A 21,296-nucleotide genomic window follows, 5' to 3' on the forward strand; every position below is an offset into this window, starting at 1 on the left:
AATCATCAGCAAACATTCCCACTTCTGAACTGATGATGGAGGGCAGATCATTGATGAAGCAGTTGAAGATGTTCAGCCAACAGAATACTTCCTTGAGGAACTCCTGCAGAGTTCCTGGAGCTGAGGCTGCAGGCAATATTATTGGGAGAATTTGGAAAACCTTTGAGTACTTTGGTCTACAACGGTCCTTTTGAGAACCACTAGTTAAGCAATGACTGTCTTGTAGACGTGGCAGTGCTTGTGTCAATTTGAAAAGGATGCAGAACAGCATTTCTTCCTGTTGCCATCTTAGTTGAATTGTTCATTATTCAAATTATTCATTAATTTGTTCATAATACGCCACTGATAGTGAAGCACTTTCTGCTGAGATAAGAGAACAAAAGTTATACTTCAAATGAAATTCGATCTTACAATGTATGGTTGACAACATTAGCGATTGGAGATTGCCAGCAGCAGCTGACAGAGCAATTATTAAAAACATGGATGAAAGTCTGGCAAATTAATATCTTCCTTGGCAGCTATTAGGTTAAGTAGAAAAAAATCGGATTGCAGTTATGTTGGACATGAAAAAAACTGTTAACCATTTGAATCACACATTAAATTCAATATCAGGCGCCTCTTAGTTTTGTGCTTATTCAAGAAAAGGCTTCAAGTCTGTACAATAAAATTAAGAAAAACCATAAAGAGGCACAGACACAATTCTCCAGCAGAGATAGAGGGAACTGGTTATGTACAGCTTGAAGGCAACCACTCCAAAAAGTGTGAGGCAAGATGAGAAAGCAGGCCTCCATGAAATGTTGTCTTTATTCTACACCACACTCTGGTCATTTGGCCAACTGACCTCCCAAAAGAAATCTTACCAAAGTTCAAATTTAAAACCATTTAGTATTATTCATGGCTTATTTGTAAGGTGGTAAAATCATACAAACTTGCAAACATAGTTGTAGATGGGGAACTTGTCATTGGTGATGGTAAAGCAGCTGATTTAAAAGCACTGTGTAATCGCAAAGAAGGATGGATTCACTCCTCCACAAATATTTAAGATTGAAAAGCCTAGTTTATTTCTGGAAAAGAATGTCTTCCAGACCATACATTTAAAGAAATCTGTATGCCAGGCTTTAAAGCAACTCATGATCATGTGACATTGCAGCGAATGATTTTAAAGCAAAGCCAGTACACACGTAACAGTCCCAAAATCTCTGAGCAACGAAGGGCGATTAAAAAAACAAGATACCAATTATGTGGAGGCCAAATGAAAGAGGTACAGGTAACATGAGCAATTTTCGAGGATCATTTTGCAATCTAACAACTCAACTCCTCAACGAAATGATAGCTGATCTAATTGTGGTATTGTAGTCACAATTTGTTCTACCCCTCATAATGATCAACTCCCTTAGTTGTGTCTAGCAATTACAGATTATTGCTCTGCAGAGAATCATGACAAAAAAACAGCACAGCTCTTCAGCAAAATGGTCCTAACTACCCTGTGGAACTTAATGACCTCAGTGAGTGTTAACATGCTCTTCCTAGCACCACATGAATTTTTCAAATTATGGATCAAAGGATTATTGCAATATTCAAGGTTGATTAGCACAGAAAATGTTTTGGACAAGCCAACAGGGAACTGAAGATACAATGCTCCTACCTTGAAGGAACATTGGAAGAATCAGAACTTCGTCAGGGCCATCCTTAACATCTATATGGTAATAGCATGCTATCTACCATAAATGGTGTGTGGAGAAAGTTGTGACCAGATTGTGTTGGAGCAAGTGATTTTATTGAACCTATCAAGATCCAAGAGATGACGTGAAAACGGGCAAGCAAATTGGTTTGGATGAGCTTCACACTATTGATATTGCAGTTTCTTGCCTCCCATACAGAAGTGTTGTTTATTGAGGATTTGAAGAAAGTGGAATAACAGAGGACTGATGAGAAACAAAAACAAAAGTTGCTGGAAAAGCTCAGCAGGTCTAGCATCACCTGTGAAGGAGAAAACAGAGTTAACATTTTGGATCCGGTGACCGTTCCTCAGAACTGATGAGGACAGGAATGTTGATGAGCAGGTGATTTAGCTCAAGTCCACTCTCTGGTACCTTGAAAGAGCTTAAAGAGGTATTTGACCAGCTTTGGTGAAGATTCTGATAGAGAGTGCATAACGCATAGAAGCAGAGGTAGACCATTCAGCCCATTAATTCTACTCCGCCATTCAATAAGATCATGGCCGATTTGATAATCCAGAATTCTAGTTTCCTGCCATATCCACATAACCCTTGATTCTTCTACTGATTAAAAACTTGTCTATCTTAGCCTTGAATACACTTAATGATGCAGCCTCAACATTCCTCTGCAATGAAGAATTCCATGGATTCACTACCATCTGAGAGAAGAAATTCCTCGCCCTACTGGGCAAGGTTTTACTCAGGTTGTGCACTCTTATCCTAGATTCTCCTACAAGGGAAACAACTGCCTCACCAAGTCCCCTAAAAATCTTGTATGGTTCAGGAAGATCACATCTCATTTTTCTAAACTCCAGTGAGTACGGGTCTAACCTATTCAACTTCTTCTTATAAAAGAATCTCTCCATTCTTGGGATCAACCTAGTGAACTTTCTCTGGATTACATCCCAGCTGATAAATCTTTCCTTACATAAGGAAATCAAAATTGTTCACAGTATTCTAGGTATAGTCTATTGCCTGTACAGTTTTAGCAAGGCTTCTCTATTTTTATACTCCACTCCCTTTGAAATAAAAGCCAACATTCCATTTGTCTCCCCAGTACCTGCTAAACCTGTATGCTAGCTTTTTGTGATAGATGGATGAGGACTCCCACATCCCACAGTAACTTCCTACAGTATTTCTCAGTTTAAATGATATTCAGCTTCTCTATTCTTCCTGCCAAAATGCACCACCTCACATTTCCCACATTATAGCCCATCTGCCAAGATTTTACCATTAGCTCAAGTTGTCTGTATCCCTCTATAAACTCTGTTGTCCATGCCACTTGCTTTCCCATCAAATTTTGCATTCTCTGCAAACTTGGCTACAATACATTTAAATCCCTCATCCAGGTCAGTAATACATATTGTAAATCCTGGTTTGATCCCTGTGGTACTCCACTAGTTACAGGCTGCCATCCTGAAAATGCCCCTTATCCTAGCTTTGTCTTCTACTAGTCAGTCAATCCACTATACATGCTAATATACTACCTCCAGCACAATGGGCTCTTATCATACTAAGAATCTTTACAATGTTGTACTTTACCAAGTAACTTCTGGATATCCGAATAAATTAGATTTACTGCTTCTCCTTTATTTAAACAGTTTGTTCCCTCCTCAAAGAAATATAGTGAACAGATGCATCAACATGGCCGTTAACTGCTACAGGGAGCTCTACAGAGAAAAAAATAAAACAAACTGTAGTTGTCATGAGAAAAAGTATTTTAAAAACCTATTGCAAAGAATCCTTCAAAAGTTCCTGTATAAAGTCATGAAGATTACTCAATGATGTATTTTGATAGTAAGACAGATGACAGAGTGCAGTTTATGGATGAACTGAAGTACTAATAATGCCTTAAAAAGTCCAAACAAATTCCTTCAATAAGCCCTCCAGTAGTCTTCCCCAACCTCCAGTAACACCCAGCTCCAGCACCATTCATCGGACAGACAAAGCTTCATGGCTTGGTGAGTATCCAACTTTCATGTTTTCACAAATTTCCTGACATTGAAATACACTTATGGTAGTAATTCCATGTTTTCTAAGTTTTAAAATGCTAATGGACTTGCTGGCTGGCCCTTCCACCAGGAACAAAACCCCATTAATAAAAATCACATTTTCCAGGAACCAATTAATGATGTTAACAAAGCACATGCTGTAAATGAGTCATGTTGTAACTCACACATTCATTATATCACTTGACAGGAGGGACACCAGAAGCCGCAATGAACTATTGAGACCCTTCAATTTTTAAGTGAGGGAACAGCAAACACATCGTACAATAGCAAAATCACACACTGTCTAAAAAAGTCCTCACAACGTTGTACAAGACAGTAACAAGAGTTTTAAAGAAAACAGCATGATTTTGAAACCTCACTTTGTGTGTGAAATGCTTGGCCAGATTCTGGTATTCGTCAGACGCTGGGTCTCCCAACTGGTGGGTGAAGTTCATATCCAGAATGAGTTTTGTCGGAATGTTCAATGTGACACCCTCTGAAAAAGACAGAAAAATCAAAATTTCATCCTTCTGTCCCAATACCTCCATGGCCTTGTCCATCCCTAACTCTAACTTCCTTCAGCTCCACAACCCTTCAAAAAATCTGCACTCCTCCAATTTTGCCTTTGGACATCCCCCAATTTCCATCATTCCATGTAGGAAGCAATGTTTAGCTATAAAGGCCCTAAATCTCTCCACCTCACTTCCTATCCTCTGTGTGGACGTCCATTTAAATCTCCCTGTGACCAAGCTTTTGGTCACCAGTCCTATTGTCTCCTTACATGTCATAGTGTCAATTTTCTTTAAAGACTATATTCCTGTGAAGGGTTTTACTTGTGGGAAGATGATGGCACCTAAAAATGCACAGAAGACATCACTCACTCTTACTGCACCCTTCACTCCAGGCACAAGAGTGACCATATTACACAATACAAGAAAGAACTTTTTTTGTTTGTTTTTTTTATTTAGTCAAACTTTAAACAGTTTCCAGTGTCTCCAGTCTATATTCCAGTATACTTTCCACAACCTCACGATCTCTCAAAGTACTTTACTGTTTCTGAACTGTTGTCAAAAACTAAGAATCATAAATACAAGATATCAGTAATAAACCACATGAGGAATGCAAGCGATACTGACTACTCTCTGGATAAAGTAACACGTGGAACTCACTACTGTGTCGCAAACAGATACATCTAAAGGGAAGGAACAGAAGGATTATGCTGATAGGGTTAGAACATAAGTGTCGGCATAGGTCATTTAAACCAAATGATCAGTTTTTGTATTAGAAATTCTAAGCAATATTCAATCAGAAGCAATTGAACCAAAAATAAAAAGAGGTCTGACTAAGGTAGAAAATTATGAAATATTGTATTCTGTGACAGGCAGACTGGCCTGTGGAACATTTGACTGAAGGCTAGGGTTTGCCTGCTGGCTGCAGTCCAATTTTAGGGTTGTTTTATTGATTAAAAAATGTTGGAAACTGTGATCATTTTTCCACATCAACATTTTAGACCAAACCCTGACCAAAGCTCATATTATAACGGCTACAAAGAGGAACATTTGAATTAAGGACTTGTGACAATTTCCTTTCCATTGCCAGTGCGATATTTCTGATAAACCCAGCCCCCTCCCCAGCATGCTCCCACTCAAACCTGTCACTCTTGTCTTTCAAACTTCTCCAACTTTCAACTGTTCACAGTGTGTTCCCTCCTGAACTTTCCACTCCCTGAATATCACCACCTTTTGCTAAAGTTCCTAATCTGTTCTCTCCACATCCCACTGCTCCCAATGTCGTTTCTCTATATTCCATTGTTCCTGATGCCATTTATATACTTCATGTTCCCAATTAGATCTGATTTTTGTATGAAGTGTTAAACTATGGGCTTATCAGAAACAGAAACATAAATTTCTGGGGAAACTCAGCAGGTCTGGCAGCACCTGTAGAGAGAAAACAGAGTTAACATTTTGGGTCCAGTAACTCTTCTTTAGAACTTATTGTCATTGCAGAACGACAGAACTGATTGATATAGCAACCTTTCCCTAACCATTAGAGATAGCAGGAACTGCCGATGCTGGAGTCTGAAATAACAAGGTGTAGAGCTGGATGAACACAGCAGGCCAAGCAGCATCAGAGGAGCAGCAAAGTTGATGTTTCAGGTCTGGACCCTTCTTCAGAAATGGCAGGGGGAGAAGGGGATTCTGAAATAAATAGACAGGGGAGGTGATGATAGAAGGTGTAGTCAGTTCTAAAAAAGGGTCATTAGACCTGAAATGTTACCTCTGCTTTCTCTCCACTGATACTGCCAGGCCTGCTGAATTCATTGAATGCCTACAAAAAGGAAGGAGACCATTTGGCCCATCAAGTCCACGCCCATCAAGTCCACGCCAACCATCCGAAGAACATCCCAGCAACACCCATCTCCTGTAACCCTGCATTTCTCATGGCTAATCCACCTAGCCGCTAACCCACCTACCCTGCACATCCCTGAACGGGCAATTTTAGCAATGGTCAATCCACCTACCTTTGGACTGTGGGAGGAAACTGGAGTACCTGGAGTAAAACCCACATAGACACATTAAAAAAAAGGTGGCACGGCGGCTCAGTGACTAGCACTGCAGCCTCACAGCGCCAGGGACCTGGGTTCAATTCCAGCCTCAGGTAACTGTCTGTGCGGAGTGTGCACATTCTCCCCGTGTCTGCCTGGGTTTCCTCCGAGTGCTTCGGTTTCCTCCCACAGTCCAAAGATGTGCAGGATAGGTGGATCGGCCATGCTAAATTGCCCGTAGTGTTCAGGGGTGTGTGGGTTATAGGGGGATGGATCTGGGTGGGATGCTCCAAGAGGCGGTGTGGACTTGTTGGGCCGAAGGGTCTGTTTCCATACTGTAGGGAATCTAATCTAGACATGGGAAGAATGTGCAAACGCCACACTGACAGTTGCTCAAGGGAGGAATCGAACTCATGTCGCTGTCACCATGAGGCAGCAGTGCTAACCACTGAGCCACCCAGCACTTCCTAGCAATTTCTGCTTTTGTTTCTGATTCCCAGCATCTATAGTTCTTTGTATTTTTACTTCTGTTTAGGGCTCATTAGTCCTACCAAATCCCACATCACTGATATGAAAAAGAGGAGAATTACTTCATTAGTACAGTATTAAGGATAGGATTCTTGGCAGCGTGGAGGAACAGAGGGATCTTGGTGTGCAGATACATAGATCCCTTAAAATGGCCACCCAAGTGGACAGGGTTGTTAAGAAAGCATATGGTGTTTTGGCTTTCATTAACAGGGGGATTGAGTTTAAGAGTCGTGAGATCTTGTTGCAGCTCTATAAAACTTTGGTTAGACCGCACTTGGAATACTGCGTCCAGTTCTGGGCGCCCTATTATAGGAAAGATGTGGATGCTTTGGAGAGGGTTCAGAGGAGGTTTACCAGGATGCTGCCTGGACTGGAGGGCTTATCTTATGAAGAGAGGTTGACTGAGCTCGGTCTCTTTTCATTGGAGAAAAGGAGGAGGAGAGGGGACCTAATTGAGGTATACAAGATAATGAGAGGCATAGATAGAGTTGATAGCCAGAGACTATTTCCCAGGGCAGAAATGGCTAGCACGAGGGGTCATAGTTTTAAGCTGGTTGGTGGAAAGTATAGAGGGGATGTCAGAGGCAGGTTCTTTACGCAGAGAGTTGTGAGAGCATGGAATGCGTTGCCAGCAGCAGTTGTGGAAGCAAGGTCATTGGGGTCATTTAAGAGACTGCTGGACATGTATATGGTCACAGAAATTTGAGGGTGCATACATGAGGATCAATGGTGGGCACAACATTGTGGGCTGAAGGGCCTGTTCTGTGCTGTACTGTTCTATGTTCTAACTGCAAAGTGGACATCTCAATAGACAAAAGACACTAAACGAATGACAGTTGTTTCTTTTCCCAGAGGCTTTGGTTCCACAATGGAAATGTGTTGATATTGCTGATCCGCTAATAGTGTCTGTGACTAGATGTCCAGACTTTTCTTTCAAAATCCTAGGGTCCAGAAAAGTTCCTAAAAATAGTTCACGTCTCGGTTTTCATCTTTTCTCTTTTTGCCAAAGGTAAACTAGGCCAGCAAAAGAGAAACGCGGTGTGAAATTTTGTGCCTCTTCCTGTGAGCTCCCATTATCCTGCATTGCATTATATTACATGCAGTGGGCCTGTATCCTTCCTGCCATCATTCCCTTGACATTTCCAAGGGTTTGTGAAAATGGTTTCATTGCTGAGGACATTGTTTAAAGAGTTGTGTTGCCAAATCTGGATTAACATATTCTAGCAATGTCATCACAATGACTTCCCAACTTCAGCTGGCCGTCCCTAGGCCCCTGCCTTCAGTCACCTGACACAACTATCACAGGGCATTGCCTTCCCATGGCTTTTCAACACCCAATTTTGACCTTTGTTCCTATGACATCGGACGTTTCTAGTGAAAATAACTGGGGAAACCAGCAGCTGCCCTGGCTCATCTAACTCTCACAGGGAATGACTTATTCTGGATTCTCCCATGCACCGATTGCCAATGCTGCTGAAAACAATGAGCAGAGAAACTCTGACCATTCTAGTTGGGAACTGAATGGCTGATCACCAAATTCACCTTTGATTGTCGGCAGCTCGTTCTCCACAATGAAAATGTTTTTGCGCCTCTCTGTTGGATTAAACGATGGAGCTGACTTCGACATCTCCCCGAGCGTGCCCAGGGTACGGTGCTGCGTTACAGTTTGTACGGGTCTCTCCGATAGTGTTGTGTCGACAGGCAGGTGCGGTGCCTCAGACGTTGGCACTGGTGACATCGATTGTCCAATTCTGAGAGTCGGTGAGATTAGAGAGGGGCCATTCCTCCCTGATGTCCAGCTATTGCCACTACCGGGGGTTAGAGTAACAGGATGTTTGTGCCTGGTCACTGACCTGGGTTTCATTGTCACTGCCCGAAACGATGTGGTTCCTACAGGGGGCGCTGAAGACCCTAAGGTTGGTGCTAGCCCATGGCTGACTGATGGCGTCCCTAAACCAGACCAACCCCGAGTCCAAAAGCCCTCAGTTACAACAGTATGCACAGCAGCAAGCGTGGACAATATTTTTTTTGGCCACCGTTTGTTTCCTAAAGGTTTGACTGTTTGCGCTGCATCACGGTTAAGGCCCTTTGTGTCAGTGCGCGTGACATTGGGCCCTGGAGAACCATCGACAGGTTCCAATCCTGATTGGTGCATCTGGGCTGCCCAGAACGAGGGAGATCCCTCACCAGTTGCAACAGTTTCTTCCTTGCCAGCAGCAAAAGGTAAAGCTGGAGGAGATGGAGCTGTAAACTTTGAACTCACAGTGTTTTGCCAGACTGCTTCCCCTTGATCTGAGACGCCAGAGATTGCAAGGGGGCTGCTCAGCGCGTGTGAAAGCCCTGTGCCAGTCTGGTCAGATGATGGTTGAGATGCTGCCTCAAAGGCAGAGACAGACGGCAAAAGATATTTCACATTTGTCACCGAAATAACAGAGGAGGTCAGTACCGGGAACGAAGGTGGTGTCGTGGCTTGGGAATCAAGTTGTGTTTCACTCCAGGAACCTTGCACCGAGACTGGTGTTCCAGAGGTAACTACTAGTTTGTCCAGCACAGTCACCTCCTGGAAAGTTTGATTCATTGCTGTGACTGAGGTCTCTCTCAGCCTCTCGCCTGCAGATGTCTGGGGCTCAATTTTGCTTTGTGAGGGTGACACTGCATTGCCAGATCTGGACAGTGTCGTATTACTTAAGGTTGGCGTAATGGTTTCTCTGACTCTGGTCAGCAACAGAGACTCCTCGAAGCTTGTTGAAGACTGTTCTGGAAACTCTGAGAGTGACAGTGTTGTTGGAAAGGTCTCTTTAGTTGGAGATGCACTGTGATCAACTCCAAAAAATGGTGAGCTTATGTTTACTACTGTCGGTGATGTGATCAGCTCTGGTGCAGGTGTTCTTGGACTGAACAATGGGACTGTATCCCCAGATACAACATTATGTCCAGTCGGGGACCCTCCTGTACTTTCCCCTGCAAAGTTTGGTGGTAAAATGGTTCCTCCTTCAAACCAAAGGATTTGGTCAGAAGGCTTTGTGCTAACTAACCTTTCAGTAGCACTGTCACGGGCAGTGTTCCTTCTGCCACTGTCCTTTTTGGCCACTGATGTGCCATAAGTTACCCAGAATCCTGTACTGCTTTCAGCACTCTGAGTAACCTCTAACCTTTGGCTGTGATTGGCTGATCCTTTGGCCATCCTGTCTTTGGAGAAGGTGAATTGCGTCACGTTTCTATCATCCTCAACAGTGGTGTCTCTAGAACTCTGAGTTTTGGACTCCTTGCCCCTAACACTACCACTGTTGTCCGTAACTTCACTTGACGCCATTTCACCTCCACTTGCAACAACAGAAACAGCAGTGAGGCTCAAATCTGGAGTGAAGGAAATCGATCTGGAGAATCTGTTGGTGGACGTGAGGTCATCGTCATTTGTCAGTGGTGACCATGGTCGAGCTGACAGTGTTGTGACAGCACCATTCAGAGAGCTATCTGCTGAAATTATTTCAGGGAGACTTTCACGGAGGCCTGGCTCAGAGCTCACTGCTACTGTATCTGTTTTAGCAACATTAGCAACTTCCTGTACTGGAAGGTTTGAAGAATGGGTCATCAATTCAGGAATTTCAAACATGTTCCAGGCACGGGATGTTGGTTTAATCATTACTTGGCTGAAGATTGGTGTAATGGACCCATCAAAATCTGATGAAGAGCCTTTGAAATCCAATGTCCAATGAGTGGTTTCCAGCTGATTCACTGACTCTGCTACTGAATCTATTTTGAGACTGTTTACAAGGTTTTGTGTGTTTATATTTTGAGTGGCGAACAATTCTGATGTAGGAACGTGAGTGGGTTGAGAGAAGGAAAGCGTGTGTTGATCTGATTCACTTTCCTGTTTCCTGCTCTGGTCAGGCTGAGGTGTGATAAGCTCTCCAGGTCTGGCAGGGATACTCGGAAGGGAGTTTCGGTCCTGGCTCTCGCTGTGTGCTGTATCACTTGCTGTACTGGATCTTTCCACCCTACTCACAGAACCACTCCCCAGGGACATCTCCACCACACCCTGCAGAACACTCAGACGAGTCGAAACCTCACGGGCTGGAGTCAAAGTAACTGAAACCTCCACTTTATCCTGTAACTGGGGCTGTGTCACAAGGTCAACCTCATAGCCTGCTGAAAGAGCAAGTCTGTGTTCAGATGAACGGTCTCGCTGCCTGCTCCTCTGCGCATGATGGGAAACGTCATCACCCGGAATGCTAATTGGGACCAAGGATACTTCAGATTCCGTCCCAAGAGGTGTTGTCATCCTACCTGCTGATTGGTTTGTTGATTTTTGGACAGTTCTTGGTAAAATACCCATTTCAATATCTCCTGAGATCTTTGGCAGGGAGTTTGGTTCTCCCTCTGAAGTAATGACCAGATGGGTATCTGCATCACTTATGGTATCCACGTCTTCTTGGTTCATGTTGATCTTCATGGGGCCCACAGTCCCTGTGCTGGTCAGCAGTGGCCACAGGCCTGGATTGGACTGTGTGAAAAAGTCAGAGGATAAGGCCCAGGCTCTTCCTGATGAGTCCACAACAGGCAGGCTGCTCTCTCTGGGTCTACTTTGGCTCATTACATTCTCCTCCTCCTCATGTGGAGATGTTGAAGCTGGAGCTGATGAATCCTCAATAATTTTGTCAGGTAATAATGAAGAGAACAGAGATTGAGGGTTGAGTGTTTGGCCTGAGTTAATGTTTGATCTGGAGCCAAGGGGTGAAACGGAGGAGGAGGGGGAGCTTTGTGCAGGGCTAGATGGTGAGGGGGAGCTCAGAATAAGAACTGACTGAGTTGGCGTGCTCTGATATGGAACCGGGGGGAAGGGGGAGTGGAAAATCCAACCCCAGATGGAGGGGGAAGGGGTTCCCCAACTGGAGGTGGAGGGGGTGGGGGAGCTGGGACCGAGGCTGGAGGGGGAGGGGGGGCTGGGACCGAGGCCAGAGGGGGAGGGGGAGCTGGGACCGAGGCCGGAGGGGGAGGGGGAGCTGGGACCGAGGCCGGAGGGGGAGGGGGAGCTGGGACTGAGGCCAGAGGGGGAGGGGGAGCTGGGGCCGAGGCCAGAGAGGGAGCTGGGACCGAGGCCAGAGAGGGAGGGGGAGATGGGACCGAGATTGGAGGGGGAGGGGGAGCTCTGGGTGAGGTCAGATGAAGTGGGGGTGGGAGTGCTTTTAGCAAGGCTGGAGGGGGAGCTCGGAGCGAGACCGGATGGGGAGGGGGTGTTTGGAGATCGGCTGGGGGAGGAGGGAGAGCTCGGAGCGAGGCCAGATGGGGAGGGGGTGTTTGGAGATCGGCTAAGGGAGGAGGGGGAGCTTGGAGCAAGGCCGGATGGGGAGGGGGTGTTTGGAGATCGTCTGGGGGAGGAGGGGGAGCTCGGAGCTCGGCCGAAGGGGGAGAGGGAGCGCAGAGCGGAGTCAGAGAAGGATAACAATTGGATAATGGAAGTGAGCTGGGACTGGGTAATGGTGTTGGAGTCTGAAACAGCAGCAATATTAAAGCTTGCAAGACTTGGTGAAGTATTTGATCTTTCTGAGGAGGTTTGTCTTCCCAGAGATTTGGGGTGAAATTTGGTTCCAGAATCTGACTTGAAATTTCTTCTTGTTAGGGTTTCTCTTGGCTGTGGCTGTGTTTGTGCCCTCAGTCCCTGACCTGAAAGAATACCCGAGAGCTTTGGATGTCTGGGATACCACAAAAACTGATGAATCCAGGGAGGCCCCAATCCCTCCCGCACATTCGACATCCTGGGGTACTGGGAAATGATTTGCTGCCCTTGTCCAGTTGATGTTGAGTGTGTCCCTGCTTCTCGTTTACTGAGGTCAACCTGTTCAATCTCTGCCAATGGTAGTGGAGTCACAGTTTGCAGCTCCAAGGCTCGTATGTCAACTTCACCATGGATAGGATCTGGTACAAGCACTGAGAATGAGAACAAACAGTGGGTGGAATTCCATCAGCAGAGCCTGGCATTTAAACATATGATTGGAATTTTAATAACACTCAAAACTGCATTGCTCCCTCATCACCTATACCATGTTGAATATCTGACTGACAAATGGAGTAACAACCATACCCAACTACCAGATTATGAGAAACACTTTAAAAGAGAGTCAGACACAGAAAAATACACAGACTACATTTACATAGCACCTAAAGTATCTCAAGGCATTTCCTAGGAGTGCCATTAAAGTTGACATCAAAGCCACATAAGGAGATATGGTGGCAGACCACGAAACCTCTGTCAAATTGACAGGCTTTATGGAAAACCTGAGAAGAGGAGAATGAGGTAACAACGCAGAGTGGCTTATGGATGGAATTGCACAGTTTGGGATCTGAAGATGATCAATGATGGCAAAATTTAAAAAAATAGTAAGTTATGGAGCGAGCGCTGAAGAGAGGGATTAGTTTTGTAAAGGTGCTTCAGCCAGCAAAATAGCAATGGGCTGAATGGCTTATGTTTGTGCTGAAAATTTCTGTATCTATGAGTTAGACACACAAAAGTACAGATGTAGATATGGATACATGAGACATACATAAGCCGGAGGGAGGTATGCACAATTAATGCAGATTGACAAAGGCACACACAGACTCAAATGCCTGAAGTGAAAGGTACTACTGTATCGTCATTCACGCTATAAACTGCATCCTATTTATAGCTTTACAGAATTAAGCATTAAGGATATCATTAAACTGGACAGGGTTCAGAAGAGATTTACGAGGATGTTGCTGGGAATGGAGTGTTTAAGTTATAAGAAGAGGCTGGATAGGCTTGGACATTTTTATAGGGGTTTATAAAATCATAAGGTGAGTGGCAAACGTCTTTTCCCAAGGGGATTTCAAGATTACAGGGTGTATTTTTAAGGTGAGAGGAATAAGATTTAAAAAAACATGACAGGCAACATTTTTTTAAACACAGGGTAATTTTTGTGTGGAATGAACTTCCAGAGAAAATGGTGGATGTGAGTATAGTTACATCATTTAAAAGACATCTAAATACATACATGGATAAGAAATGTTTGGAGGGATATGGGCCAACTGTAGGCAAGTATGACTAAGTTTAATTTGGGATAATGGTTGGCATGGGCTGGTTGGACTGAAGGGTCTGTTTCCATGCTGTATGACTCTATAAGCCCAGAAGGCCACAGGCTGGTCCCTCGTTAGATGGGTTTGGGGAATGGGTCTGGGTGGCCTTAGCCTGACGGTGAGCTAAGCCTGAGGGTCACCACACCTCAGACGACAGGCAGTGCTGAGAGAATGGGGCCTTCACAGTGATTTCAGCAGGTACAAGGGTTAAATTGCTCCACATGATACATCAATCTTTCAGCCAATTCAGCTAACCAAGCCCCCACTCCATGTAGAAATGCTGTAAACATTTCTAAATGTAGGTTATAAGGTATCATAGCTCACCTGAGTACCGGACAGTGAATCCTTGTTTCATGCCGTAAGCAGCTCGTAAGGTGACAACACCCACCCCTTTCCCTCGGAACACTAGCTTCCTGCCAACCTCAGGAATACTCTGGAATGGGTCACATAAGCGCCTTTCCTTCTGTTTTGGTCCCAGTTTAATGGCCAGGTAAGCAGAGGTGCAGCTGGCATCTGTCCAGGACACGGTCTGGTAGGAGATAACCTCTAGCTCGAGGGTCTCTGTCGAAGCTGCTTGCAGAATCCAAGAGCACTTGGTCCCATTGAAAGAGTCTGTCACCAGCAGGGCATACCGTAGAATATTATGGGTGGCGGTGGGCAGCAGGACACCTCCACAATCTGGCCGCGTTGAGGTGAGCAGAAATCCTGGAGGACACAGGCACCCAATTAATAAGTCAACTTAGTCCGGAAGTTTGAATTCTCTCTCAATAAAATTCACACCCTTTGTTAAAAGTCCTTGAAGGTCTCACTGTAACTGTAACCTTATCCAGCACTACAGGGCTCCGAGATACCAGCACTTTTCCAACTCTAGCCTCTTGAGCATCCATGACATGAACCACCGGTGGTCTATCAAGGCCCTGAGCCCGTCAATTACCTCCCCAAACTCTTGGGCTCTTTCTCTTCCTTGTTTGAACAAGCTAAATCCTACTTCTTTATGTTGGAAATACCCATAGAACAGAACCCATAGAATCCCTACAGTGTGGTAACAGGCCCTTTGGCCCAACAAGTCCACATCGACCCTCAGAGCATGCCACCCAGGCCCATTCCCCAAATCCACAGATCCCTGAACACTATGGGCAATTTAGCATGGCCAATCCTGCTAGTCTGCGTGTCTTTGGACTGTGGGAGGAAACTGGAGCACTTGGAGGAAACCCACACAGACACGGGGAGAACATTCATACTCCACACAGACAGTCGCCCGAGAGGGAATTGAACCCAGGCCCCTGGTGCTGTGAGGTAGCCATGCTAACCACTAAGCCACCATGCTGCCCAAATCTATCCCACTATGTCCCCATTTAGGCTGGTGTTAATTCTGTTGCTAATGCCCCAGTCACATGCTTGGTACCTTTTGCTAAGTTCATTATTTCTTTACAGGATATGTGTGTGTGCATCTCACCAGCAAGGGCAGCATTTGTTGCGTAGCCCTAATTGCCTTAGAACTGAGTGGTTTGTGGGTTATTTCCAAGCCAATGAAGAATTAGCTACAGTTGCATGGTCAAACTAGATCAGGATAGCAGATTTCCTTCCCTAAAGAGCACCAATGATTCGTCCTGATTTTTATGAAGGCCACTGGATGTAATTTCATACTCATCATATTCACTGACTAGCTTTCAATTCAAAATTTTATTAATTGAGTTCAAAAATCGATTTTGGTGGGATGTGAACCCTAAGCCCTTAGATTACTTGTCTAGTGGCATTACCACTACGCAACTATCTTCTCCCATGTTCAAGATGCTATAATGGTACAAGTTTCTGTGTCTTTATTTACTAATTTCTCTTATGTGCATCAGCTCTTGCCACATTACTGTTCAGCCACCATCTTGCCCTTTTGTACCTCACCTACCATACAGCCATGGTGCTAGACTGAGAGGATCAGAGGCTCCACAAAATGAAGCATCTAACCCCTGAACACAAAGAAAGAACAAAGATGTTACTTCTACAGGACCTTTCACAACATCAGGACAAGCTAATGGAATGCCTTTGAAGTGCAGTTATGTTGTGATGGGGCAACCAATTTGCACACTTCAAGATTTCAAACAAGAATAATTTGATAATGGTCAGATATTTAGTTTTAGTGACATTGTGTTCTGGACCGATATTTACCCTTGGACCAATGGACCACTCTCCCAATCGTCAGTGAAATACTCAGTTGAGATCTGTTATCACCTTCTACATACATGCTCTGTCCGATGCTAAACATACCGACAGTTATTCTGTGTAGGGGCAGTCAGTCATCTTCCCTAAAGGCAAAGACAGCTGGAGCATTCAGACCCATCACATAATCAGTGCTCAGTAGAAAATGCTGCTGTGCAGATAAGATTATACACATAGTCAGTGCAAGATAGAATGCCATTACACACGCACTGCTAGGCAGGGGGCCCCGCCGCGCGCACGGGGTTCCAGGCAGGGGGCCCCGTTATGCATACTTTTTTAATTTCAAGAATATATCTTATTCATAAAATCTATATATATTTTGTATATACACAGTCATAAACACAGTTCAATCCTGTACAGTAGCATGTCAAGGAAACAAAGTCAGAAGTCACATGACACCAGGTTAAAGTCCAACAGGCTTATTTGGAATCACACAAGCTTTCGCAGCGCAGATCAGATCCTTTGTCAGGTGCACCTTATGAAGGATCTGAACTCCAAAAGTTTGAGAGATTCCAAATAAGCCTGCTGGACTTTAACCTGGTGTCATGTGACTTCTGATTTTGTTCACCCCAGTCCAACACCAGCACCTCCACATCAACGAAACAAACAAACACTAGAGATAACAAAGTGTGGAGCTGGATGAACACAGTAGGCCAAGCAGCATCTTATGAGCACAAAAACTGACGTTTTGGGCCTAGACCCTTCATCAGACTCTATCCAAACAAACCAAAGGCATCTCTTACTTGAACTAGGCTATATTTACATGCACTTGAGGCACTGGGAGGGTCCAATAAGTGAATGGGCCCTATTTGACTTCAGCAGAAAGACCTCAGGTGGTGGTCTTTCCCCACAGCGTCCAAGCTTCATCTTCCAGCACGTAGTCCTGGGCCTTGGAATGTGCCAGTCTGCAGCACTCAGACAAGGTCAACTCCTTGCTCTGGGAGATCAGCAAGTTTGAGGCAGACCAAAGTGTGTCATTCATTGAGTTGATGGTCCCCCAGGTGCAGTCAATGTTTGTCTCGGTGTACGCTCCGGGGAACAGACCATACAGTACAGACTCCTGCGTAACAGAGCTCCTCGGGACAAGCCTTGACAAAATCTACAGCATCTCTCTCCCAACTTCCTTTGTAAAGGCATATTCCAGCAGGAGGTGTGCGACAGTCTCTACCCCAACCCCCAGCTGCTTTAAGGACAGTGTTGTGGTGGTATAGGCCGACCAGGTGTACAAGTAGGACCTCACAGGTTCTTACCACCAGCCAAGTGAAGTGTTTGTGTTTGCTGGAAAGTTCTGGTGATGAGGCTTTCTGCCAAATGACAGTCTGCTCAGGGAATCACACAACAGGATCCACCTTCTGCTTTACCTCAGGGTGTCAAGGCCGCTATGTACTGTCCATCAGGAGGTGGTCTTGTGGTCAAAGGTGCTTTGCTTTGCAAATTTCTCTGTGAAGGACAGGTGATACAGAACGGTCCAACTACTTGGAGCATTCCGTGGCAGCGAGGCCAGTCCCATCCTTTGCAACAGCAGAGACAGGTGGAACACAGTGGCACTTGGTGTTTGTGTATCGAGAGTCCACGCACAGCTTGACGCAGCCACACACATCAGGGATGAGGGCAGCATTGGGTATGTTCTCCCCCCATTATCCAGAGTTTGTACATTGTGTCTTTGCAGACACGGTCCATTTTAGACCACCAGGTGAAATGAAAAATAGCTCAGGTGATTGCAATGCAGTTTCAGGGAATGGACCAGATTTGCACCATGTACAACAGTGCTTCACACCCAATGACCAGGTTTTTACCTGCAATGGAGGGGGACCAGTGCTCCCATAAGACCAGTTTCTGCCTCACTTTGGCTATCTGCTCCTTCCAAGACTTTGCTCATGCCCCAGCCCCTCTGTATCATGTTCCCAGCACCCTCAGGTAACCTGTCCTGATGGTGAAGGGGATAAAGAGTCGGTCAACCCAAAGAACATGGCCTTGCTCTTGCTTCTATTTACCTTGGTTCCCCAGGTCCAAACTGGTTGCTGATACTCACGAGTCTCACACTGACAACCGAAAATGGTGATGTCATCCATGCACAGGGAGGTTTTGACCTACAGGCCTCTGCTGCCTGTAACTGTCACCCCTCTCAAGCTCGCATCCTTCCCGATGGACTCAGCAAAAGGCTGTGTACAATAACAAGCAGGGCAGGAGAGAGTGCGCAGGCCTATCCGACTCTGGATCTGATTCGGGAAATTTTCTAATTCCAGTCTTGCACTACTGATGTTGGTGTAGAGCAATCCGATCCAATTTCAGATCCCATTCCCAAAGCCCAATTTGGAGAGCACCCTACACGTACATGTACGACATCCTGGCAAAGGCTGATGAGGCAGGAACCCATCCCACTATCCTGCACGTTGGCGAGACCACCAGGCTCTCAGAGATCATCCTGTCCAGTACAGCACAGGTCTGGTCGGGGTGAATCACCGGCCTCACAGGATTTTGTGGTCTGCGCTGAGCAGTGATATTATCCCATGGTTAAGGCAGGAAGCCCCCTTACACACATGCGTCAGATAGAAAGCCCTGTTAATGCTAGACCTCTTCTTTCTCACGCAGTATACATCAGGAGCAATTTCCAAGCTGACTTTTAGGATTAGTACGGCGCCATTGCACCCTACATAAATGCAAAATGCATTAATTGAAATATCATGCAATGTAACAGGATAGAATTTGATACAACGAACACAGTGCAAAACAATCCGATAAAGAGTAGATTTCCCTTTTTCTTATCCGAGCCCATCCTCTATGTAACGGTGTCGGACTAAGTGCTGGGGTTACCTGTGCCGGTGAGAAGGAGCAGCAAGCCCGCCCGGGCCAACGTGGTCCGGTGCTGCCCCATGGCTGGAGCTCAGGAAGCCGAGGTTCCGGGAGAGCAGTGCTAGCGGTGGCCGGTCTGGGAGCTGCATTTATTGCAGTGAAGGTCAGAGCGGCAGGAGGATGGCGATATCTCAGCGATGGTGCTTGGGAGTGAGCCTGAAAGGATTTCCGTCTGTGACTGGTCAGGGAAAAAGGGCAGAGGTCTGCATGACTTATCTAGGGGAGGGTGACAGTCAACACCCCTCTGTGTAGAGCACTTGGAAAAGCGACTGACTGGGGAGAAAAATGGACAAGAAAGACAACGCAGAACAAAACGGGAAGGAAACGAGAGCAGGAAAGGAGGGAGGGAGGAGGTAGAGATAGAGGTGAGGCGATAAAAAACTTAAAAAGATTCGAGAGAAAACAATCCTAAAGCATAAGATTCGGCCCATCATGCCCATACCAGCTGAATGCTGTCCAGTTAGTCTGACTGTAGACTTTTTCCCCCCAAAAAGGAACATATAATTGAGTGCCTATTAATGGGATTTAGAGTGTCGTGAATTGCTATGTATTTACTTGAAAATACGCTATAAAGCGGCGAAAGGAAATTCAGATATTTCCTCTGAAGCGCCCGCCAAGATTTTCAGGATCCCGAAGCCACACCTCACACTGGACTCGAGACAAAACTCCCACTCACTGCCCTCTGTGGGCAGGCGTACGCAGGCTGCGCCGCACCGCTTTCTAATAACGCTTGCAGGTTTAACTATTCCTAATCGCAAACTAGGGCTGTAAACTTGCTTTTGCTTGTTCTTCCTTAGATTCATTGCCCTATTGGTATTCTCCAAAGACAATTTTCAAACAACTATAGTGTGTAAGCATAGTTAAGGGAGACATGGATTGGGGCTCACCAGATTTTTAATGTCTCACAGCCAAAATTGGAGTGGAATTTAGTTCTGATCTCCATAATCATTAAACTAAATAGAGGAATTGGAAAGGTACAGAACACAACAAAAACTAATAAGTTATAACTACCAGCACAGCGAACAGTTTGGAATTAACTTGTCCTCGGCCTAAAGTTCTTTGAAGTTATGAAGTGATTTCAGAAGGGAAGTAGAGGTGTTGCCCTTTGTGTGAGATTAGTATTCTGTCACATAAATGAAAGTTATCGTGAAATCTAATAAAGAATTCAGGAATTATTCAGTTGTTAGACAGTGAAATTTATTAGCATATGGAGCGAGTTAGGCAACTAGCAGAGAGACATTTAAAATTAAGTGTCTTATAGTCAGAAATAAAGTGGTAACTGCAATAAGGTTAGAAGAGGTTTCTAGATAAATGCTTGCATAGGCTAGTTGTGCCAAATGACCCGATTCTGTGCTGTACAAAGTAAATTTATGTAAAGGTCTGAAATTACCTCCTGGAATCTCTTCCCTGTGTTCCCACTTCATAAACCTCTTTGACCCAAGCTTTTAAACAAAAAGAACTTGGAGTACACATTATTGATTAAAAGCTGCACACAATTCAACAGACTATTTTTTAAAAATAACAAAATACTAAGTTTTATTTCTAGAATAAAATTGAAAAGTTCACACTTAACCTGTTCTTGGTCCTCCAGTCATATTATAGAATGCCTTTAGATACGGGCCATCAAGTCCACGCTGACCCTTTGAAGAGCATCCCACCCAGACCCCTACCACAGCCCTGTAATCCTACATTTCCCATGGCTAATCCACCTAACCAGCACATACCTGCAAACTATGCGCAATTTACAAGGCCAATCACCTAACCTGCACATCTTCAAACCGTTATATAAAAAAAAAGTCCAGGCACTAGGATTTTGCAGAGATTTACAAGGATTATGCCAGAAACATAGAGGATTGTGCATCAGGAAAAGGATCGACAGCCTGGTCTCTATCTTGAGAAAAGGTCGAAGGCTGATCTAATAGGGGTCTTTAAAACAATGAGCGGTTGGCTAGAGATTATGTAGAGATACGGGAAGGGCATGACCAGAAACCATCAAAAGGGCTGTCATCAAGAGGTCCAATACGGAACTCAAAGAACTTTACCTACAGCTGTAAGAATGTAGAACTTATTACCACGGACAGTGGTTAAAAGCAATCAGCATTAATAGGGAAATAAAACAAGCATATGAAGGAGAACGGAACACAGGATAATGGTGATAGACATAGAAGAGAAAAAACATGGGTGGAAACTTGAACAGAGCACAAATACCAACATGGACTCAGAGATAATGGGAACTGCAGATGCTGGGGAATTCCAAGATAATAAAATGTTAACTGCGTAATCACTTCCTTTCAAAATTATGTAACGACTTCAATCCAATCATCCTCAACCAGAGAAAAGAAGTTGCTTGAGTTT

The 21,296-nt window shown here is 44.8% G+C and overlaps 2 protein-coding genes across 2 annotated transcripts in view; both read right to left on the reverse strand.

The window, feature by feature from the left end:
• si:ch211-14k19.8 (serine-rich adhesin for platelets) overlaps nt 1–11,671 on the reverse strand; it is a 37,933-nt gene extending 26,262 nt beyond the window's left edge. Inside the window, exons 1-2 of the mRNA XM_048551720.2 lie at nt 8,325–11,671; nt 4,090–4,205 (exon numbers count right to left, since the gene is read on the reverse strand). Coding sequence (XP_048407677.1) covers nt 4,090–4,205; nt 8,325–11,376 — 3,168 coding nt within the window. The 5' untranslated portion in view covers nt 11,377–11,671. The remainder of the gene's footprint in view (nt 1–4,089; nt 4,206–8,324) is intronic.
• Nucleotides 11,552–19,560, reverse strand: LOC132210887 (cadherin-related family member 5-like). The gene is made up of 4 exons (XM_059653867.1): nt 18,903–19,560; nt 14,199–14,579; nt 11,793–12,710; nt 11,552–11,601 (listed from the first exon to the last, which is right to left on the reverse strand). Exons 1-4 carry the CDS (start codon nt 18,961–18,963, stop codon nt 11,552–11,554), a joined length of 1,410 nt encoding a protein of 469 aa, XP_059509850.1. The 5' UTR covers nt 18,964–19,560.
• Between the last annotated feature and the right edge of the window lie 1,736 nt (nt 19,561–21,296).

This window comes from Stegostoma tigrinum, chromosome 23, assembly GCF_030684315.1.
Source record: "Stegostoma tigrinum isolate sSteTig4 chromosome 23, sSteTig4.hap1, whole genome shotgun sequence".
NCBI lineage: Eukaryota > Metazoa > Chordata > Chondrichthyes > Orectolobiformes > Stegostomatidae > Stegostoma > Stegostoma tigrinum.

Coding starts and splice junctions, on each gene's coding strand:
- LOC132210887 (XM_059653867.1), bottom strand. CDS start 18,963: ATGGGGCAGCACCGGACCACGTTGGCCCGGGCGGGCTTGCTGCTCCTT. Junction 14,580..18,902: donor GCTCCTTCTCACCGGCACAG/GTAACCCCAGCA, acceptor TGTGTCCTCCAG/GATTTCTGCTCACCTCAACG. Junction 11,602..11,792: donor CCCCTCCCCCTCCGGCCTCG/GTCCCAGCTCCC, acceptor GTTCCATATCAG/AGCACGCCAACTCAGTCAGT.